Here is a 23878-nt window from a genome sequence, read left to right on the forward strand (position 1 = left end):
ATACGGAATGGGGAGTTGAAAGCAATTTGTGTATGATGGCAGGGCCTGTGTGACAGAAGCAGTTGGGAGAGCAGGTAGAGGGGATCTGGTTTCTACTCTAGATTTGGATGATGGTGAGACCTTGGCAAAGTCACTTCTTTCTTTTTGATCGCAGGTTCCTCATCTGTGAGATGAGGTGGTCACCGTGGGCCTGCTGAGATACTCTTCCAGCTGCGGCATTCTGATTCCACAAGCCAACAGTCACCTTCTGTGACTATCAACAGGGCAATTGAGACTCTGAATGATATGGGTCTCCTGAAGACTTCAGGCCATGGATGGTATTTGTCCTCTCGATGAAGCTTGGTTGCTTGCAACGTCAATACCTCAACGTATCAAAGTTGCCATGGAGATGCTGGGAACCTGGGTTTTACTGAGACCTTCCCACTCTCTTAATTCCTCAAAAAACAAATGAATACACACATAAATGTACACAGAGGCATTCAAATGTGAAGGCCATCTGTTTGTATTTGTGCGGTAAAACCTTTCCCTCTCCTGTTAACCCACCACACACTGATGCATGTCTGGGATGGAATTCGAAAACTACACCTGGAAATGACATGAGAATTGCCTAACAGCAGCTTAAATCAGTATTTATGGACAGGCACAGATTTCTGCAAATCATTACCATATTTCATGACAAAATATTCTTTAGCTGAGAAACAGCCAGATGAACAGAAAGAAAACAGGAAGTTTTCTCAGGGAACCAAGTTTGCAAAAGTAAGAGGGAAGACAATCACAAAAGACATGAGTGAAACAATTACACACTGGTGTGCCTGGGGTGGGCTGGGGGCCATGAAGGGCCATAAGTGGGCTTGCCCTCCATGGGCTGTCTCTGGTCTTGGGGCCACGTCAGAACCAAAATGAGGACAGCACATGAAGGAAACTACAGGGCTATGTGATCAATGATTCTAGAGAGCTGGGGACTAAATGCATGTTTAAAAACATCCCGGGGCTTGTACAGCCCCCTCTGATAGACATGGCTTGTTTGCATAGTGCTTTACAAAAGAGGGTCCAGTAGGGAGATATACAATTATTATTATTATTTTCCTATGTTGTCTATGAGCAGAGGAGGCTCTGCAAAGCAGCCTGAAGCTCATCAGTATTATTTCCAAATTCTGTACCGCAAACTCTCTAGGATAGCGCTGTCCAGCAGAGCTTTCTGAAAGAAATGCTCTCTATCTGTGCTGTCTAATATGGCTATCACGCACTGGAAATGTGGTTGGTGCAAATGGGGAACTGAGGTTTTAATTTTATTTCATTGCATTAATTTAGATTCTAACATAAATGGTCACACATGGCTGGTGGCTCCTTAAGTGGACTGCAGGGGCTCTGGGTGGGCAGGGGAAGGCTTGCGAAGCAGGGCTCTAGGTTTCCTCCTCACTCTGACTCCAAAAGGTCTACTTGCTCTGTTTTCAATTGGAAGAAAAATGTTGCCATCATTAAAAAGAAAAAACTAAGACTGGCTGACGTCCTCAAGAGAGTGCTCTGTGGTCAAAGACTTGGAGCAAGGGGCCTGTGTTTCTGAGCCCCAATCTTCTCTCTGCAAAGCAGGGCAGACCATCTCTGCCCTCAGAGGGCTTTGGGAATAAAGAGAATTTATGTAAGTGAGACGTGTGCACCATGCCTGCCACAAAACAAATGCTCAAAACACATGGATGCAGTCAACTGAGTTCAGATTTTATGGCAACACTTACGGCATTTGCCACATTCTACGCATTCTCTGTGACCAATCCAGTCCTGGATACTTTACACGCATTATCCCATCCCACTGACTCCTCCTAACAGCGCAAGGATGGATGTGCTGCTGCCATCCATCCCCATTGCCAGATGAGGAAACTGAGTCACTAAGAGGTCAGGGGATGCAACGCCACCACCAGCTTCTAGGGGTCACAGCAGCATCTGGACTTCCACAGTCTGATGCCAAAGGCCACAGACATAACCGCTGTGACCATGACGTCCATGATGCTTGTGGGGTAAACAGAGGCACTTCTGTCTATTGCTTATGAAGTTCAGACTGGGGGGTTATAGCTCTAAGTCAAGCCCAGCATAATGGAAGAAGCAGCCAGGATGAGAGCAGAGCAAGCAGGTTTAAAGAGCTCTGATGGGTTATTCAACTTCATTTGTCTCTTTCCCAATAGGTGCACGGCCCCATGAGGTCCAGAGTCACCCCCACAGAGACCTTCTCTTGCCCCGAGCACATCCTATGCCTGCCTTCAGGAGCCATTTAGGCATAGAGAGCCATAGCTTCTTGTTGAAGGTAGAGGGTTAGGAAGAGAAAAGCCATCCGAAACTAAAAAACTAAAGCCCGGTGTAGACCACAAGCATCTGGGAGCCCGGAGCTGAGATCGCAGGAGACAGGGATGGATCAGGCTGCAGCACGGTAATTGGCAGCACACCCCCCACCCTGGCCCCCCTGGTTTGGAGCAACACAGATGAAAGGCTGGCCCTGAAGGAGAGAGAGTCTTGGAGCTCACAGCAGTTGGCTGGAAGCTGGGGGGCTCCCAGGTAAGAAAGCCAGTTCTGCTTCTCGGCTCCGTGTTTCCTGCTCCTGGCTTTTCAAGAGGAAACCGTCTTTGACCCACCTTTCCAGCTCCCGCCCATGGCCCATGGCTGTCACTGGCTGAAAGCTTCTCCCCCGGGCCAGGGGGTGCTCTAAGGAGGGGGTGTGAGAACAGTGATGGGGACAAAGCACCTCCCCGGCCCCCTTCTCTGCCTCCACTCCCCACAGAAGGGGGGTCTCCTCTTCAAACATTTGTGACAAATGAAAGGACCCCTTGGCTTCCCAGCCTCAGGGCTGGGACACAACCGGAGCCTGGAAGGGAGCCGTGCCCTGCCGTGCTGGTGACAAGACATGCCCACACCCCCCGCCGGGCGCTGTGGGGGTGACGTGGGTGCTGTCACTCTCCCTGTCACCTGTCACGGGGGGCGGTCCTCAAGGAAAGCAAATGATTAAAAACGACAGTAATTCAGCACGAGAGGGGGAAATAAGATCTCTGTGAAGAAGCCAAGTGAGGAGGGATCGGCACAGGTGCCCCGTGAGACTTTAACCCCGCAGTTTCCTGCCAGGGTTTTTGACAGCTCTCAAGAGCTGCTCCGGCTTTCTCGAGTGTCGGTCTGACCCTGTCACTTCGGTCGGTCTCTCGTGTACCTGCGTGATGGCCTGCAAGTTCACTCGTGGCCCTAAGATGGTCTGCGGGTGCCTCGGCTGCCCCCTGCTCGAGGGCAGGCCGTGGCCCCTTCGGGGTAAGGGACCTGGCTCTTGATATTTCCTAATCAAAAGTTTCTGGTTTTTGGGGTGCCTGGGTGGCTCAGTTGGTTAAGCAACTGCCTTCGGCTCAGGTCATGATCCTGGAGCCCCGGGATCGAGTCCCGCATCGGGCTCCCTGCTCAGCAGGGAGTCTGCTTCTCCTTCTGACCCTCCCCTCTCTCATGCTCTCTCTCTATATCTCATTCTCTCTCTCAAATAAATAAATAAAATCTTTAAAAAAAAAAGTTTCTGGTTTTAGCTCATCATCTCCTTATGCATGTTTTCAGATGCTCTCTGGGGGGTCTCAGCACATTTAAAGGCTAATTATATAGTTAAAGTTAATTATTCATTCATTAACATTCAAGAAGCCTTTAACAAGACATTGACTTGTTCTGATGAATTAATGAAACTGGAGTGTGTGTGTGTGTGTGTGTGTGTGTGCATGTGCGTGCGCCTGTGTGTGTTTTGGAGTCTAGTCTCAAGTGTTATGACAACTAAACATCTCTTTGATAACTGAATGTACTTTTTTAGGTCCCATCAAAGCCCTGCGGAGAAGGGAAAGGCTTCAGCCAGCAATTTAAGCCCCTCAGCACGATGGGGCAACAGCGGGGGGGGGGGGGGGGGGGGGGTGGCGCTCAGGTCACTCTGCCGGCTCCGTGAGTGAGACCCCGTCCTGGGACCTCTCTGAGCTTCGGTTTTCTCACCTGTAAGATGGGGAGCTAACACCTCTCTTCCGGGGCGGGGGGGGGGCTGTTGGTGGGTGAAGATGGAAGTGAAGGTGTTCTGTAAATTCAGGTGCAGACTCAGGATGCTGGCATGGCGGTGATGACATCATCGGGCACAGAAGCCAGGGCGGTGTAGATCCTTCACCAGCCCCCAGACACAAGGCTGTTGAGGGGTGCAGGGTGTTCACCGGCCCAAGAAGGGGTACCACTGGGGCAGGACGACCTTTGGAAGTGCCTGCTTGGGGAGGAGACAGCGTGCACAGAGACTGTACCTGCCATCAGCCCTGGATGGTTTAAAAGTGGCTTTAGGAAGATGGCCTGGAATCACATTTGGACTCTGAGTTTGTGAATACGGCTGTAAAATCAGTTATATGGACATGGATGCATTTTCACAAAGGAAATGTTTTGGGTTTTTTTTTTTTTGCAAATGCCATTAAGCTAATCTAATCCTAAATCGATGTCTCCCATGGCCTAAATTGTTTCCAGCAATTTTTGGAACCCGTTTTCACTGGGATCAATTCCTCTGTGTTTAAATTTTATAAGGATTTGATTCACTGATCAACATTGGGACCACAACAAACTTTACTAATTTATAGCTGCTGCCATTTGGAGTTTCTTGTGTGGTTATTATTCCCACTAAGTTCAATTCTCCTGGGTCAGAATTGTGTAGAGACTCAAACTTGCTGAGGAAGATTCAAGTCACCTATGGATTTTTAGTCAGTAACAAGTTTCACCCTGTGTGCTTTTAACTGTTGTCAGTTTAATCTGCGTCGATCACATCTACTGGTAATAGTCACTGTGAACTGGGTTTAGAAAAGACTGATGGTTAGTATTTATTTTTTCACTGAGAACCTTCTTAGCGATTTTGTGAGACAGGGAAAGGCAGAGAAGGGGGGAGACAGAGTGGGAGGGAGAGATATGGATAGAAGCAGGCACCAAGCACAAGAGGAAGACAGAAAGAATGGGAAAAGAAGGAGTCAGAAAAAGAGATGGGGAAGGGGAGACAGAAGGACACAGACGGAGAAATAAGAAGAGGGGGATGGACTTATGGAGAGAGAGAGAGAAATGAAAGCAAACATGGGAGATGCCGTGCACCCTTTGCCTAGTGACTAATAACCTCAAAAGTAAGAAACGGTTTAAAAAAATACAGCAAATCCCTGCTTTGTTTCTGTTAAGTTTAACACTGGACCCAAACTAACCACATCCAAGGAGTTGATAGATCATGTAATGCTGTCTTTTACTTTTTCAGGTAAGGAAACTGAGGCCCCAAGATCCCTGCCCACGTCAGGTGAGTCTGTATCTTTCTCTAAGCCTTGATTTCCCCACCTGACCAGAAGGTACACTGGTTGGATGAAGTAACGACTATAAATTTGGTAAATTGTAAAGCGCTAGGCAAATGCTATTCTTCTTCACCCTACGACTCATGTTCAAACATTGGAAAAATATTGATTCCTTATGGAATATAAATCTCTTCCATAGAGTTCCTTAGATTACACTCTTCAGGGGTTGGGATCATGTTAACCATTCTACTGCCATTCCCATGGCATATTATAAAGAATGCTCAAAAATGTTTTCTTTGTTCAGACTTTTCTTGAGTGTTTACTCGGCGCCAGACACTCTGTTGTTTGCCTGCATACCTCATTTAATCCTACAACGTTCTCCTAAGCAGAGGAGCCAAAATTAGCATCATTTTTTGAATACGAAAACTGGGGTCTAAGAGGTTAATTAACTTATCCAAGGTCCCATGGCTGGACTTTGGCAGAGGGGGATTCGAATCCAGGATGCTCAGCTTGAAAGCATCACATTACCCTGCTGGTAGTAGAGCATAGTATAATGATGATGCTGAACTTGTCACACATCAGAACTGAAGGATGGGGCATCTTGAAGACCAAAAAACATGAAAATGAAAGAAAGAATGGAAAAAGAATCAACATTTGATAAAATGCTAGTATGTGTCAAGATACAGTGCCGAGTACTTTCCCTAAAGTCAATTCATTAAATTCCAGGGGACAGGATTGTACGGATGTGGGAAAAGCTCAGAGGGGTTATTTATTTGCCAACGGTCACACAGCTGGTCATTATCACAGCCAGGATACGAAGCTACTTATTTCTCCCTCCAAAGTTCACGTTCTGTACCAAGAGCCCACTCAGAAAATAAGTAAATCAATCAATTAGCCGAATAAGACTAATGTTCAAGAAGGTGTATAAATACTTTGACTCAGAAACTCTACTTCTTGCAGTCATGCCTAGAGAACTCGTCTGGATTTTTAACACAGCCACATGACCGGCAGCCCCCAAAGGGAAATGGTCAAACAGACTGTGATGTATGTATACCACAGGATTCTTCCCAGCAGTCAAAGAGGACGAAGGCAAAACAGACCTATGGATACAGAAGACTCTTCAAAACGTATTATTAATTGAACACCAAACTGTGATATTCTGCACAGAGTTTCACAGCATCGCACAGAATGAATTGATAATTATGTGTGGACATAGATATATACGCAAATGCATATAACAAAGGTTTAGGAGAAATGCCATGTAATACCCAACAGATAACAGTGCCTACCTGGCTCTGTGTGTATGTGTGTGTGTGGGGGGGTTGTGGTTTGGGATTGGGTCATGGTCAAAGGGATGCTTATTTTTCCTTATTTTTGGTTTTTTACAGTGAGAATTTATTTTGCAACGAGACACAGTACAGCATAGTGGTGAAGGGCATGGGTGCTAGGACCAGCTCTGAAGCTCACCAGCCCTTGCCTGTCTGGTCCAGCCCCCCTGCCTCATGGCAAAGGCGTCCAACTCTCCCAGAGCTGTTCGCTTGTCGGACAAGCAGAGAGTTAGCACTTAGGGGGAGAAAGAGATGCCGGGTTGAGTTTGAAAGCCAGCTCTGCCCACTCACTTAACCTTTGGACGAGTTGCCTCCACTCCCTGAGCCTTGGTTTGCTCTTCTGTAAAATGAGGGAAGGCCTATTTGGCAGAGTCAAAGCAGGATGAAATGAGATCATATGTTCGAAGTCTCCATGTGAGTTCAGCAGGCAGGAAGAAGAGGCAGTCCCTCGGGAGAGGGAATTGGCCAGGGAGCTCTTGCCCCTTCGTGGTCTTGGGGAGGAACTTCTAACCACATGTATCCCAATATAAGAAATACATCCTTTTTTGGGGGGGTTTGTTTTTTGAGGGGTCCGTGAGTTCCTTTCTTCTCCCCATCTCAATGGAAGGAGAAATACTGCCCCCTTTTAAAGCAGCATTAAGATTTTCAAGGGAAACAAAAGACATATTTAAGGTTAAAGTATGAACAAACTTGGTTCTGGGTTTTGGACAATAGTGGGCCATTAGAAAGCAGGCTAATTGGGCAGTGTTACGGGAATGTTCATAATTATTATTTTAACTTGCAGCTCAAAGCATGGGCCCTGGAGCACGTGTGACCCGGACAAGCTACTCACTCTCTCTGTGCCTATTTCTTCCATTGTTAATGGGAAAATCATGATAGTCATTCTCTCATAGCATTGCTGTGAGATTTAAATAGTGCAGGCCAAACAGTCAGGACACTACCTGGCATGTAGGTAAGCTCCCAATAAATGTTACCTGTTACTTAGAAATACCTCGCTTAGTTCCCAAAGCAATTCACATAGCCTATTCCAATTGCAACAGAATAAGGTTTAAACATAGGGATAAAACAATCTGATTGAGTTAAGGGAATTCATGAGTTAAGGCTCGCGGCTAAGGCCTTAGGGAAAGTCAGGAAGCAGATAGGACATAAGCTCTCCGCAGCGGCTCATAGAGGATCATACACTGAGCTCTGAATTACGGCGTAGCTCAAGAAAAAAGAAAATGCCGAGTAGTTATAGGGATTGTGTTGTCCGCCAGATAGAAACATGCCTTAAAGTGGAGGAAAAGCAACACTGTTCAGGGTGCAAATGTCCAAGAGATGGTGGAGGACAGCGTTCTCAACAAACTGGTCTACAAAAATGGTATCAGCAAGCTTTCTAAAAGCTATTTCCTGTAGGGGCCTCCAGTGCCAGCCAAAGGAGAATGAAAATGCAGAGCAATGACAGTTAAATTAATTAATATTCCTCTCGCTTGGTGAAATATCTCCTGGTCATTAAATGTGAAAACAGTCCAACAAAACGGTACAGGCTCAACTGAGGAAAGCAAGGCAGGGATTTTGCGCGCACCCTGATTCAGTGTGTAAGCTGTATGAACACGAGACAAACACCAGGAGGAAATGAAGTGTGGTGTTCAGAAGAAACTTTTTTTCTGAGAATTGCAAGTGACACTTCGGTTGCAGAACATTTGCTATGGGGCGCCTGGGTGGCTCAGTCGGTTAAGTGTCTGCCTTCAGCTCAGGTCATGATCTCAGGGTCCTGGGATCGAGTCCTGCATCGGGCTCCCTGCTCAGTGGGGAGCCTGCTTCTCCCTCTCCCTCTGTGTGCTCATGCTTTCTCTCTCTCTCTTTCAAATAAATAATAAATAAAATCTTTTAAAAAAAAGATAAAAAAAAACACTTGTTCCATGTACAAGGATAAAAAGGACACCATATAATCATCTGGCATTATCTCTGATAATGTTTTGGTGTATTTCAGTTTTGTATCCTTTTTATCTCTCTCTGTCCTCTCTCCATCTCTGGGTCTACAGAATTGGAACCCCACTTTACACTTCCCCTCCCATTTGTTCCTATTTTTGACATTTTATGGGTGGCCTTGAAAATCCACTAGTGTAGTTTTAATCGAGTTTAACAAGAAGTAATTGCAACCACACACACACACGCACGCATGCACTCACACAAAAAGCTGCCTGTGCTTTCCTGAGTTTTTATTAAGGAAAAAATTCCTAACACTGTGATGTGGTAGCAATTACTTTTAAGCTTTATTTGCAATGTGGGGGTGGATCTCAGGAAGCACGTCACTGTCTCTCTGATTTTCTCTGGAGATGACGCTATCCCACTTAGGAAAATGGCTCACCACACCCTCATTCTATGCCTGCGCTCGAACTCCGCAGCTGAAAATGAACCTCTGAGTTTGATTCTGTGTGCTTGATAAAATATAGTGAATAAAACCTGCCCAAACGGCATCCTGGAAAGAACATGTTCTGCCTAGCAGCTAACCATCAAGGAGGATCCTTATGCCTTCCCAGTCTACTTTTGCCTTGGCAATCTCCACATCCCCAGACCAGTTTCTTTTGAGGATGGAAATGAGGATGCTGTGACCTCCTCAACTCTCAGACAGTCACATACTGACTACACATACTATACTATATATAGTATAAAATAGATGTATATCATATGCAGTATTAAATACGCATATATACACACACACGTATATATAATAGATAACTTCAGTCTCCAATTCTTCCCTGAGCTCTAACCTCTTACACCCAACCACCTGGCTGCCACTGCCAAGTGGGGAGGCAAACCCAGTAATAATTCTTAATAATTCTACAATGTAGTTACTTAGTTAAATAGACTTTTGAGTAACTTAGTTAAGCTCAGGTTCTTCATCTCTTAAAAGAGATAATAATGGTACCCAGCTCATAAGAGTGCTGTGCGGAGGGGCACGTGGGTGGCTCAGTCGGTTGAGCGTCCAACTGTAGATTTCAGCTCAGGTCATGATCTCCAGGTAGTAGGATCAAGCCCTGCGTCGGGCTCCACGCTCAGTGTGGAGTCTGCTTGAGTTTCTCTCTCCCTCTCCCCTCCCACTTGTGCTCTCTCTCTCTAAAACAAAGAAAGGGATCTTTAAAAAAAAAGAGAGAGAGAGAGTGCTGTGAGGATTAAATGAGATTATGCACATGAAGCATCTCACAAACTGTTAGGTTTCTATCGGTGCAGAGATGAGATGGGTTTGCGATGCCACTTTCCCAAAGGCACTTCCAAATGAACATGCCCCAACTTTCTTCCATGCCTTTGCTCCTTCTGTGCCCTCCTCCCGAAATGCCCTTCCTCTTCCCTGTCCTGTCTGCTCCAGACAGAACACCATCTCTCCGTATGTGACTACTGAACCTCTTAAAAGCCAGGGATGACCTGTATCTGGGTCACCAGAAGTGCTAATAAAAACATGCATTCCCGGACCCCACCGGCTTGGAGACTCTGTGCTCTGGAATAGGGGTTCAATGCCCACCTGCACCACGAACACAGTCCTGACACATGCAAGTAGCTGTAGCCACTCTCCAGTTTATTTTTACAGATACGCCACTGAGCACAATGCGAGCCTTGCAGTACATGCTTATGGGTCAAAAGGCAACCCTCGCTCCCAATTCTTCTCTCTGACTACTGAACGTAAGGGAAGCCGGAAGATGCCTGCCGGTTTCCCAACATTGCTGGGCTGGAAACGAAATCAGATAGATAGGGAACCGGGAGGCCGAGGGCTAACGACTGATGCTTCTAAAGGAAATTAGGACTTTTCATAAACTTATATACAAATAACTGAACATGAACATCAGTTAAAATAAACATAAACCATCCCACTGTGTCGTGAAATATGAGGCTCTTTGGAGTCCTGGGGATGTTGATTGTTTAATTTAAATCCGGCATTAAGTGCTAGGCTTGCATTTTTGCCCACTTGCCAAAACTGCTTGGAGAACATCAGCTTCTGATGATGGAGCATTTGTAAATCTAAATCTGCCTCCACTCATTTCAGCTTCAGCTCCCTCTTCTAGAGCAGATGTTCTGAAAAGTGGGATCAGCACCCCTCAGAATCACCTGAGGATTCCCCGGCCCTGGCCCCTGCCCCTGGAGTCTCGGGTTCTGTTGGCTCAGTGGGGCTCCGGAACCCACATTTTCTTTTAGCACCCCTACCGACTCAGACTCAGGCCACACTCCGAGAAACCCTGGTCTAGAAAGCTGTGGTCACGAACCACTCGTCCGTCCTTGGTTCAGGAGAGCCCCACACGTCCCAATAGACCTATTCCTGAAAAATCCTATCTCTGTCGATGTTCACACATCAAATCTTGTTTTCTCATTGATTTGCCCTATCATTTCTGGGATGGTTTCTCTCTATTTATCTTCAGTTTCAATAAACAATGAAACTGTACTTAGTTTCAAGTTTCTCTCTACTTACGCTCTTAAAGCAATTATGGATCCCAGGGATAAGCTACATGGTTATATTGATTGGTCTACTTTTTATATGCTGTCTTAATAAAACGTGTTGAGGGAAGGAACTCCTTTAGAACAGTAGTTCTCAAAGTTCGGCATGGATCGAAATCCCTGAAGCAGGAGGATGCTTGTTGAAATGCAGACTCACAGGCTCTAGCACTGGAGAGAAGATCCTGTGTTGGACCCAGAACTTGCATCTAATGCGTAACCATGTGATTCAGGTGGGGTTGGCTCATGGGCGAGGCCTGGAGACCCCCCAGCTTTGAAGAGTTATTCTACATCCTTCCTGCTAACTGACAGTGTTTATATACATGGCTTGTCTGGATTCTGTATTTTTGGAAAGTTCTAAATGAAGTGTTTGACACAAATAAGAGAATATCAGAACCATTTCAGAGACTAAAGAATTCAGTGTTTTCGCTTTTTAGATGGGAAACTGAGACTCAGAGACATGATATGACTGACCCAAGGCCACGGCTTGCTAATGACAGAACCTGGATGGAGACCAAGCTGGGACTCTTAACCATAATCCAAGGCCTCACTTGTGTTCTAGGCCCTTCCAGGCTCCATAAAGGAGCCTCCTCATCCACTGACCCTGGTGTACATGCCCACGTCTTCATTGAACAGCAGATGCCACAGACCCATGTGCACCCAGGCAGGACCGAGCAGCTGAGCTAGATGCTCTGGGTTTTCTAAGCCAGGGATTACTGGATTCTAGGGTCCTGGGGGCCCCATAAAGGGAATGTCCTCCAGTTTAACAATTCAGGGGTGCATAGGATAGGGCTCTTCTCTCTACCTTCCAGAGGGATGGAAACTTCTAGAGATGCTATGACGAAGGAGCGGAATGACTATATTTTTAAAGCTGGGTGGTGGGTACGTGAGGAGTTCATTTTGTTATTATTACTCCTTCAACAATATATCCCCATGATATTCACTCTTGTGAAATTATTTCATGCTATGCATCATGTTTTAAAATAACCTATTTCATGATGAAAAACGTAAAAAGCAAGCAAGGTATGAGAAGGAAGGAAAAGATCAGAAGCAAGGTGACGTAGACACTTGAAGGACAGAAGTCTTGGAGGAGGAGGAAGAGAAGACATGACCCACATGGAGTTGGTCAGATCTCGGGGTGGTTCTGTGGTGGCATTTTGCTTCCCATAATCACTCGGGGGTTGGAGTCATGGCTCACTCTATCCCCCAAGAGGAAGTCCAAACGTGAAAACTGCCACCAGAATAGAAGAAAACATGAGAAAGTAACTTTCTGCCTTTGGAGTGAAGAAGGACTTTTGAATTACGACTCAGAATCAAGAAGCCTTAAAAAAAGACTGATAAATTTGACTGTAAAAAAAAAAAATCGGCATGGAAAAATAATACCATCTGGACGCTCAAAAGATAAGAAAGCTGGGAACACCATTTGTAACCATACCACAAACAAAGGGCTTATTTCTCCAATATATAAATTAGTAAGAAAAAGACCAACAGACCAATATAAAAAAAAATAATGAATGTTTTCAAAAAAGGAACTGCAGAAGTCTTTTAGTTATGCACTGGTTGATCTGGAGGGACAGAGGGCACTCAGGAAATGTGGCCCCTGTGGGGGGTACCAGGCAGAAGAGAAACAGTGTGGGAACAAGGTTCTTCACTATTTATCTTTTCACACAATACTTTTTGATTTTGAATTATGTAAATGTGCTCTCTATTCAAAATTTAATTTAATTAACTTAAATAATTAACCAAGCAGCTTGTTAAACTGTAAGTGGTTTTTCCCAACCTCAACTCCACTGAAACTGAACCTCCTGTAAGTGGTTTCTCCCAACCTCAACTCCACTGAAACTGAACCTCCTGTAATGAGCATAGCCAAGCCCTCACTCTTACGGGAGTGGGGAGTTCTTTCTTTCTTTCTTCCTTTTTTCTTTTTTTTAAAGATTTTATTTATTTATTTGAGAGAGAGAGAGAGAGATTACAGACCTGTACCTCTGAAACAAATAATACATTATATGTTAAAAAAAAAAAAAGAAGATAGTAGGAAGGGAAAAATGAAGGGCGGAAATTGGAGGAGGAGACGAACCATGAGAGACTACGGACTCGGTGAGAAACAAACTGAGGGTTCTAGAGGGGAGGGGGGTGGGGGGATGGGTTAGCCCGGTGATGGGTATTAAGGAGGGCACGTTCTGCATGGAACACTGGGTGTTATACGCAAACAATGAATCATGGAACACTACATCAAAAACTAATGATGTAATGTATGATGACTAACATAACAAAATAAAATTTAAAAAAAGTATAACAGGAAAAAGAAAAGAGAGAGAGAGAGAACACAAGCAGGGAGAGGATCAGAGGGAGAAGGAGAAGCAGGCTCTCTGCTGAGCAGAGCGCCTGATGCCGGACTCAATCCTGGGACTCTGGGATCATGACCTGAGCTGAAGGCAGACGCTTAACCGACTGAGCCACCTAGGTGCCCGCAGAGTTATTTCTTTAAAAAAGACTCCTACCTCTCCAGCTCTAGTTTCTGAGTTTAAAGTAACAGCACAAAACATCCCCCACACGGAAGACTGAGTATAGGGCAAGCCCGCCATCTGCCCAAGTTTGCTGGGATGGATGTCATAATTCTTATATGGCTTCCAGAAAACAATTTGTACAATTTATGGCCAGGAACTGTTTCCATTTCCCAACTCCTTTTTGTTCGAATTGTTTTTTAAAAAATGGGAAAAGAAAGAAAACAACACATTTTGTGCACTGGGTGACAGATGGATGGAGAGGGGGTGAGCTAGGCTTCACCCGCTGTTTCTAACCATTGTCATCCATGTTTGCGTTCACCGTCTGTCCCAAGTGATAGTATATGTTGATAAAAAGACCATGCAGAAAGAAACAAACAAAGCCCCTATCTGGGGCTCAGCTGGAAAGTCATCAGAATTTTCTGATCTCTACTAAAATCCAACATACATGCATCCTATAGCTTGGCGACTCCTGTTTTAGGTACATACCGAGAGCAACGTGCTCCCTTGTGCAAGGACAGACCTGGCTGAGAATACCCCTAGGAGCCCTCCCCGCCATAGCCCCAAATGGGACACTACCCCAGTGTTCACCAAGATGAGAAGAGATGGATGACTTTGGGGCATGTCCCCATCCTGAAATTTCCCACAGCAATGAGAATGAAGGCCCAGAATGACACGCCACAGTGTCACACACAGACCTGCTGAGCTGAAAGAAGACAGAAAAGAAAATGTCCAGTGTGATTTCATTTACATGTGAGAACAACAGGCCAAAAGAATCCACAGCTTTAGAAGCGAGACTGGCCACTGGAAAAGGGTGTGGTGGGCCTTCTGGGGACTGGCTACGTCTTGAGAATGGACCTGGATGGTCAGTTTGTACGAAGTCCTCAGGCACTATACCTCATATGTGTATCCTTTCTGCCCTCGTGTTACGCTCGAATAAAACGTTTTTAAAAATCACCCCGAGCCAGAATGAGAAGAGTGTGGATGAGTTTGGGATAAGTCATGGGCTTGGCTTTTCGAGCCCCTGCTGAGGTGCTGATGAGATTCCACAGAGACTGAAGAGACAAAATGCTACCAGCCAAAGCTCCTGGAAAGCACACAGGGATGGGGCTTGAGGGTTTAGAGGGGGCCCGTCTGCCCCACCAGACACGAGGGAGCAGCCCCAGTGGGCCTGCAGAACAGGCGAGAGGAAGAGGCTGCAGATGAAGTTCCAGGGTAACTTACAACAGTCATGTCTCACCGCTCAAGAATCCCTGATGACCCACATGGCCCACGGAAATTTGTCTTCTGGATAAGCAACACTGCCTTCGTGAAAGAACTTCATTTAGAAACAGAATCGTTTTGAACGGGACCCTCCCAAAAATGCATTTCGCACATCCCTGACATTGTGAAGGCCCTGTTATGAGTCCCATCTTACAGGTGAGGCTGAGAACAATGAGGCATCTGCCCCAAGTCAGAAACAATAGCAGTGGGGGGTGGGGAGAAGAGGTACACTCCAGCTTCATGTCCTAAACTCCTCGCCTCTGTGCCATCTTTTCTAGACAGTTCCTTATCACGGGAGTGCTATGCTGTGCAATGCCAACAGGCAGACAGGAACCTTAGCTGTAGCTTTAGAGAGACTGAGTTCACCTTGCTTTTCTCTCCCCGTTTCCTTTCTCCTTCGTCAATGTGATACTGTCAGCTTTCACACAAAGCTGCACCCCAAAAACTCCTACCTAAAATCAGAGAATAATCTATAGCACTTGTTTTCAGCACTTTAAATAAGCTAACAAACTCTTTAGATCTTTCTCTTTGGCTGAGAGATCCCACGGAGTTGGACCACGTTCTTTATTGGTTTAAGAAACTCCTCTGGTTCTCTGCATTTCAAAGCGTCCTGGATTTGCTTTTCCTTAATGCAACTCAGAAGGAAGCCTGTGATGCTCATCAGATTCACAAAAGCAGCCCTCAACTGGGGTTCATCTTAACCGCAGCTGCTTTCCAGAAAATACAGAGCTGAGGGCAGATAAGCACCAAGGCACAAAGACAGTCATTTTCTGTGAGGTTTATGGGCTGGCAGGCCTGCGGAGGGAAAAAAAAAAAAAAGAAAAAAGAAAGCAACCCATCATCCTTACCCTGTTTTCAAGCTGACCAAGGCATCCTCCACTCCCTTCTGATTGAATTTGGTCATGTACTGATGCATGTAGGGGTAGTTATTACGAATGTTCCTCTCAGTACTGCCATTAGGCACCGTGCCAAATCGGAAAGGTGGGGAATAGTCGTGAGGTCTCTGAAACTGGAGAGAGAAAGAGAGAGAGACGGACAGACAGACAGGGCAGAGACAGAGAGAGAAGGAGGAGAAGTCAGCCACCATTCTGTCTTGTGTCAGGGGTTCAACATTCGCATGCCTTAGCACAGGACAGCTGAAAAACCATACATTTCTGGGCTTCCTTTTTTATTTAACCATACCTGCCACTAGCCTGTGAGCTCTAGGTGGTTAGAAACAGTGTCTGTCTCGTTCCCACTGTCCCCCAGTGCCTAGCAACGGGGCTGGCTGGGTGTGCGAGAGACACTTGTTGGATTGACTTTTTCAGTGCTGTTATAGAGATTAGCCTCACAGTGGGCACGCAGGCCATGCTTGGGAGACGCTAACTGAGCTGGAATTAAGGTACTGCTTTACTCAGCTCGTTTATCTATCTTCTGGTGAAATTTTCTGCTTTCCCCACCAATCGCTCCCTCCTCTGAATCCCACTGACAACTGCCGTCACCTCCCCCAGGAAATGATGAAGAGAAACCGAACGTGTCACCCCGAAATATGCCTCTTTGGCATAAGGATCCTCTTAGGCTAGTTATTTTTAAGAAACAGCAGACGCAGGAGAAGCTCTGAAGAGAAGTTAACCCTTTCCTAAGAGGCATTTAAGGGAAAGCTCTACATAGAGGGCTGTTTTCCTCTCAGCACCTGGAAAAGGAAGATGACTCAAACTCTAGAAACTCTTATCAGTGTTGAAGGCACCAACTTAAATCTGCATGATAACCTCGCCCTTGTTTACTATGCTTTTCCTGACAACCTCCCATCACTGGCCTCCCCACCCCAGCTCCCAACATCTCTTTTGTGGTTAGCTGGAGGGGGTGTTTAAGCTGGTGGCTTGGGCCATTTCGGGGAGGTACTCGGTTTTCCTGGGCATGCCCCATGTCTACAGAAGGTATCCATGCTGTTAAGCTTCTGTTTATTTTTCTCCTGTTAATCTTTTATTACAGAGGTGTCTCAGCCAAGAACCTAGAAGGGTAGAGGGAAAATTACTTTTCTTTCCCTACAATGACTGTATGTTTCCATGCACTCATTCTCCACTCACCCATTCATTCATGCATGCATGCATCCAATACTTATTGGGGGCCTAATATATTCCAGGCATCATGGCAGGCTCCATGACATTTCTTGAGCTGAAGTTCTTCCTAACCATTAGCTTCGTGGGGATGCCCATGTCTTGCACGGCTCTCAGGCCTCCAAAAGGGTTCGATGTCCATATTCTGCTTCTCTTCCCTGATTAACCGATATTGTCTGTTCCCAACTTTAGCGTTTGGGGCAACCCAACCAGATTTGGAGTCAAGATTACTAGGTCTGAGTTCCAGACACACAAATAAAATCTAGAGTCCACACAGGGCAATAGGTACAAGTGTGAGCTCAGGTTCAGAGGTTAAAAAGTCAGGTTCTATCATTTACGAACTGTGGGACCTTAGATAAGGCACTTCACACTGCCTCCATTTGTTTCCTGTCTCTAGAGTGGAAAACATACCAGTACTTCCCTTGTAGGGTTAATGGGAAGTTCTAAAATTGTTAAAGTTTATCAAGTAATTAAAATAGTGCCTGGAACAGAGTAAGCACTCAGAACTAATTACTATTACTTTTTATTTTTACTATTAGCATGGGCAAAAAAGTACCCTGGGTTTCATTTTTCCACGAGATACGAAATTCTGGAACTATAATGACCAGCACTTTTTGAGGACTTGCTTGGGGCCAGCACTGTGCCAAGGACTTTACAAATGTTGCATCATTTCATCCTCATGAGGAATCTGCCAGGTAGCTAATCTTAGAGGCTCCATTTTACAGATGAAGAAACCGAGGCTCAGTGAGGTTACGTGGCCTGTTTAGGATCCCGCTGCTTGCAAGTAGCAGCCCAGAATTCAATCCTACATATGCCTGTCCTCATGAACCCTGTCATTCCTCACAGACCGTCAATAGTAACCCCTCCTCTTTTAGAGGGAGGACCTTGAGACCCACAGAAGGGAAGGACACCCAGCAAATCCACGGCGGGACCAGGGCCAGGATCCAGAGATGTCTCACACTTCCAGCCCAGCCTGTCTTCCATGCAGCTCAGAACTGCTGGAGAAGGAGTCCGAGTTTACCCGAGTCAGGTGGACTGAAAACATCATTCTTTCTTCCAGACTCACACTTCGTTTCACCGTTAATTAAAATTTCCAGTTGAAAACTGTGTCCCCTACATCAGGCATGCTGCTGTGTAATAAGTAGTTTGGGGGAAGTGGCCATACATGGTCCAAATGAGATCCTCCTGCTGGTGCCTTGCATTGGGAGACTGCGTGTGTGTGTGTGTGTGCGCGCACACGTGCGTGCACACGAACAGCAAAATGCTCTTTGCACTTACTGTGGCAGGCAGTGCCCCAACTCATCACCAAGACAGGAGGCGGCACCAGCCCCGACTCTGGGGACAGAGGTATCGGTGCTGTTCATAAATCTAGGCATTAGTAAGCTGCTCTACTCTCCAGAGGCGAGTGACATGGCCCACTGGACCAAATGCCTTCTGCTTCACTCTCCATCTGCTACAGGGGAGCCACGGAGCTCTTTAGATTTCCTTTCATCCCTACCTCTCTGCTTTACACAGTGACGGAGACGGATAATCAGCCTCAGGGATGAATTTCCACACTTCTCTGGCCTCGACTGTACCCTCCCCCACGCAAAATTCAGCCCAGCACTGAGATCCAAGAACCTTTCCCATTAGAGTCAAGGTGATCACACTTTTTAAAGCAGGACTCTCAGTACATGGTCCATGGACCAGGACATTTCTTCACGTCCACACGCACACGCATTCCACCTGAGAGCACTCTTCCTCCATGTGATATACTCTGACGTCCTCTGCTTTGTTCTATTTTGTTAATGGTCACGACCGTTAAATTATTTTCATGACTCACTAAAAAGCCAGGACCTACAGTGTGAAAAATAGTTAGGGGCAAGCACGGCTCATCTCTTAAATCCCAGGGCCTCCCACTGAGGACATATTCCATGTAGTTTACCAGAATGATTTCTAGTGCAACTTTCTCCCAGAGGGTTCCGTGCGGACACAGAAAAAAACAAATGTGGGCTCGAGCAAAGGAAGGGGTGATGCAGAGGGGTCCACGGTCAGCAAGACCACAGAGCAATGCAATCATGATGCCTGGGGGCAGGAGAACTCCCTGGGGCTTCTCTCTCTCAAGGCAAGCCCTTCTGGATGGAGGAAGGAGAGATGCAAAATACGGGACATAAAATGTTTAGGGAAAACATGGCAACTGACCAGGACATTTCTTCATTCCTCTTACACACCCCAACCATACACTTATTAAAAATATCTATCTTCTGTGGCTATAAATAAGGGACATTGGCACCTGGGAACCCTGTACCTCAGGTACGGTCTTCTCCCGCTGCTGGTGGGCTGCAAGCTTCGGGGGTCAGCATCAAACAACCGTGGCCCTTAGGAGGGAGGGGAGGCTCAGAGGCCTCTGTTCAGCCAGTGACCACCCAGCAGTATGGGCGCAGGGCTCAGAGACAGCACAACTTCACGGGGACATGTTCCTGGGCTCCTCTACCAAGGAAAGTTCCCGAATTCCCCCCATTATCACAAAAGCCAACCAGTGCAGTGGCACTTGAGACCCTGGAAGTGAGGAATGGGCTCATCAGGCAGTGATGCTGATCATGAAGGAGCAGGAGGGTGATGAAGAGGAGGGGAAGGGGCAGTGGAGGCGGGGAGGGAGGAGGGTGGAAGGAGGGAGCAGCTCTTATAATAGGATTATCTACCATGTGCCAGGCACCGTGTGAGGATTATTTCTAAGCCTCATATCAACCTTGCCAGAAAGGTATTAATACCCGCCCCCACTCTTATTAGGAAATTAAGCTTTGGGGATACTGACATATCGAAGGCCGCATGACCATTTTATGGCAAGGTCAAGACCTGAACGCAAGTTCATCTGACCCTGAAGACGACATTGTTCTTCCCACTACATTAACCTACTTCCCAGGGACGGAGCTCCGCTACCCTCGTGATTGCCAACATGTTGGAAAGGCTTCCCACCAACGTTTCAACTTTCCTTTAGTCATTCCTAGGGGAACATCTACCCGTGAATCTGCCTATTTATAATTGAAGGCTGAGCTCATCTGAGCACACTGTGGGCTTCAAAGGTGCTTTTCCCAGCAAGCACTAAGACTGCAAAATGCTTTAAAAGCATTGTGAACCTGAGTTGTTACATAGGTAATTGTGATTTTAAAAAAAAAAAAAAAAAGGAAGAGGGGGGAAAAAAAGCCCACCATGTACAGTATTAAAATAAATTGATTCAATATAGATTTTTATTTTTGCAGACTTTCTTGGTGTATCTGCTATTAATCTTCTGGGAGCATTTAGCTTATTTACTCCAAGAATTTTGCTGTTTATCTAATTGTATCAAACATTTAATTAAAAGAGCTATCTGCTTGCCACTAATGCTCTGAGCTTGGAAGCCGAGCTGTGTCCCATGAGGATGTGGTATCTGTTACTAGGTGTCTCTGAGTCAGAGAAGGTCAAATTATTAGTGGTTCTAATTAGTTTTCTCACAAGCGGTCATGTTATTTAGATCCAAAACTATGTGGCAAGTGATTGCTTTCTCCCCTTGCCTTTGAAAATAGCAACAAAAAGCAAAATGAGCTGCCCACTACTTTCTTGAAAAACCCTTCGCCGAGGACGGGGCCCCCAATGCTCCAGCTGTTTCTGTATTTTGGCTCCCACGGTGTGATAGAGTCGGGGACTGGCGCTTTGTGGCCGGAGGGGTCTCCGGAGGCTACAAGGCACGTTCACGATGGCTGTCTCCTCTCATGCTTGGTCCAACCTCTTCTCCCAAATGTATGGGGAGGAATGAGGAGGTGGGGCCAGATTCTGTGACTATAAAAGCACCACAAAGTCTCAGCTGCTGAGCAGAGTCTCACCTTCCACCTGATCCTGCGGGGAGCTCCGGAGAGTAAAGCGTACCCTGGGTTGGCCCCGCCTGGATGCAATGGGGCGGCTGGGGTTTTGGGCTCTCACACTGGTTTGTTCTTGGTTACAGGTAACTAAAGGGACTGGGGGCACTCAAATCTCCAGGCTTTTACTGTTCCAGTACCCCAAGGTAATGACCCTGTGAAGATCCCTGGTAGGAGCCTCTGACAGCAAACGTGGGATGGGCACATAGCTGGAAAGGGGATGCCAGGGAGAGCCAGACGGGGCGCCCACGGTGTCCTCCACACCACACTTTTCTCACTCAACACACAAGTATGTCCTGAGCACCTCCAAAGTGCCAGCTAACTCTATCCTAAGCATCACCTTTAATCTCATCAGTCTTACCTCCTTTATAACACCAGCTCCTGCCTGGAATGTTCTTCCCCATTTACGTTTACTCACATGTTGCCTGTTTCTTTCTACTAGAATTTAAGTTTCACGGGAGTATAAACTCAGGCTGCGAAGTTCGTCATGGTGGCTGGAAGGCCTCTCCCAGGAGGTGGTATTTTCCCTAAGGCCTGAAAGTCAAGGAGGAGCCAGCCACGGATAATGGGGAAGAACATATGAGGCAGAGCACGTAACCAGTGTAAGAGCACTGTGGTGGAAAGACACTTGGGATACTGAAGGAACGTGGCGGGGTGGGGGCCTCGTGAGCAAGAGGGAGGGAACACATGGGGGTGGGCCAGATGATCCAGGGCTCTGTCGCCAGGGGAAGCAGACTGGCATTTACTGAAGTCACAGTGGGAAGCCATCAGAGAGAGGCCAACCCAGCCCCCGCCCCTCATCATCTCCCTGATGACAGGCCTTCTCTGTACCTCTTTCAAGCACAGCATATGGCACAGATAAGCGGTTAGGGCCTTTCACGGTTGATTTTCTATTCAGCACAGTTTTTTGATAAATGCCAAAAGAATATACGTAGACTTATGTCAGCAAGACATGCTGGTGCGATTTTATAAAGAGAGACGATTATCCGCATACACAAGACGGACAATCTTGGCCGCGCAGCAATCCCCACACTGCTGAGCTTAGCAAGTCAGGGTTTGTTTGCTGAACCTAAGATTTCAATGGAAGGATGCACCCAGTTTACCTCTTTTCTTCCTCCGTGTGCCTTTCTGAATAGCCACTCACAGTCCGCCCCCCCACCCCTCGCGACATTCCAACGGAGAATGGAGACAGCAGGTGCGACCCCTTCCACCTTTCTGATATGGGAGGCGCAGCCCCACGAGGGAGGGCTGGGGATGTGCCTGAGTAAAAGGAGCCAATGTGAATGAAAAGTCTCTCTGTTCCTTTGGTGTCCCTTGAGGAAACTTCAGGTGAGTCGGGAATGCAGATGGTGGGACTGCCTGACTACCCAGGGAAAAAGGAGCTGTCTTGTCTCCGGGTAGGCCTTAGAGATGATTTTTTTCATGTCATGGATGAGAAATCCAAGGCATGGCGTCTATGAGAGGCTCGGCCAAGGCCAGAGAACGGGGAGGTGGCTACAGCCAAGAGCACCCCACTTCCTCCCAAGTTTCCCTTATCGAGGCTCATAGATCTTCTTCACCATCACATGCTCCCTTGAAGGGAGAACTCCAGCCTGGGCCCTCCCATGAGTCACAGAGCCTTGGGAAGCGTCCCTGTCGTGATCCTACAAATATGAGAAGTGACCATTTGGGGAAGCAATGCTTCCAAATGAGATCTGGAATCTTTTAGACCCCGGAGGGCTGAGCTTAAGGTTCTGTTTCTAAAATTCTTAGAAATATGCCAATTTAAGTTTAGAGAGAAAAAACAAAACAAAACCCCTCTGGCTTTGTGCTCTAGAGTCAGTCAATGGGTTTGGATGATAGGAGCCTGAATTGCGCCCTTCTGAGGAGAGATCATTTAAGATCCACCCCTCAGGGGAGGGTATGTGTTCTGGTAAACGCTGTGAATTGTGCAAGACTGTTGAATCTCAGATCTGTACCTCTGAAACAAATAATGCAATATATGTTAAGAAAGAAAAAAAGAAGAAGAAGAATGTAGCAGGAGGGGAAGAATGAAGGGGGGAAAATCGGAGGGGGAGAAGAACCATGAGAGACAATGGACTCTGAAAAACAAACTGAGGGTTCTAGAGGGGAGGGGGTTGGGAGGATGGGTTAGCCTGGTGATGGGTATTGAGGAGGGCACGTTCTGCATGGAGCACTGGGTGTTATGCACAAACAATGAATCATGGAACACTATATCTAAAACTAATGATGTAATGTATGGGGATTAACATAACAATAAAAAAATTTAAATAAAAAAAAAAGATCCACCCCTCAGGCGGTGAGGAAAGCAAGATGACCTTACCTTTTTGTCACTGAGGCCGGTCACTTGGTCCACAAATTCCTCCTGGATCATGAAAGCAGCCAGGTTGGCCGTGTAGCTGGCCAGGAATATGACAGCGAAGAAGGCCCACACAGACACCATGATCTTGCTGGTGGTCCCTTTGGGGTTCTGCACGGGCACAGAGTTGTTGAACACCAGGCCCCAGAGTAGCCATATAGCTTTTCCAATCGTAAAAGAAGGCCCGTGGGGTGCTGCAAATAACAGAAAGGACACTGTCAGCATTTTCTCCAAAGGGCAGTGGCGGCCGCCTGCAGCCCCACCACTGGCCAGAAGATGGAATGGTCTCTCATGCTTGCGCCCCATCATTGCCCAGAACCCCAGCCACCACAGCTCCCTTTATCTTTAAACACGAGCATTCTTCCTGCATTTCTATCTGGCTGGATTCTTGCCATGTTTCTTAAAAGAAGGGGAAATCAAAAATAAGCAAGAAAGGAGAAGCAAATGGCCATGCAAAATGTGGGTTTGGATGAGAAGTCACGTTAGGGCCGGTTGTAAATTTGGATTCGATTTCCATTTGAGGGAACCAATCTCCTTTAATAAACATAGTGAGCCTTACAAAACTGTGTGTGGGGGCGTCTTCGGTTCTCATCGGCTAATGTGTGGTATTCTAATCCGACTCTCCCTAGCACTTGCTCCTGCTCAAACTCAGATGTAAAGTGTGCACAGTAGAGGAACAAAACCAAACGAAAGCCCTCTGC

The 23878-nt window shown here is 46.6% G+C and overlaps 1 protein-coding gene across 2 annotated transcripts in view; it reads right to left on the bottom strand.

Annotated features, from left to right (window-relative positions):
• GRIN2A (glutamate ionotropic receptor NMDA type subunit 2A) overlaps positions 1–23878 on the bottom strand; it is a 379408-nt gene that overhangs the window by 50572 nt on the left and 304958 nt on the right. For both annotated transcript variants that reach the window (XM_032392269.1, XM_032392270.1), the window contains 2 exons: positions 23142–23371; positions 15699–15859 (listed from right to left, as the gene is read on the bottom strand). In XM_032392269.1, coding sequence (XP_032248160.1) covers positions 15699–15859; positions 23142–23371 — 391 coding nt within the window. The remainder of the gene's footprint in view (positions 1–15698; positions 15860–23141; positions 23372–23878) is intronic.

This window comes from Phoca vitulina, unplaced genomic scaffold, assembly GCF_004348235.1.
Source record: "Phoca vitulina isolate PV1807 unplaced genomic scaffold, GSC_HSeal_1.0 scaffold66, whole genome shotgun sequence".
Lineage (NCBI taxonomy): Eukaryota > Metazoa > Chordata > Mammalia > Carnivora > Phocidae > Phoca > Phoca vitulina.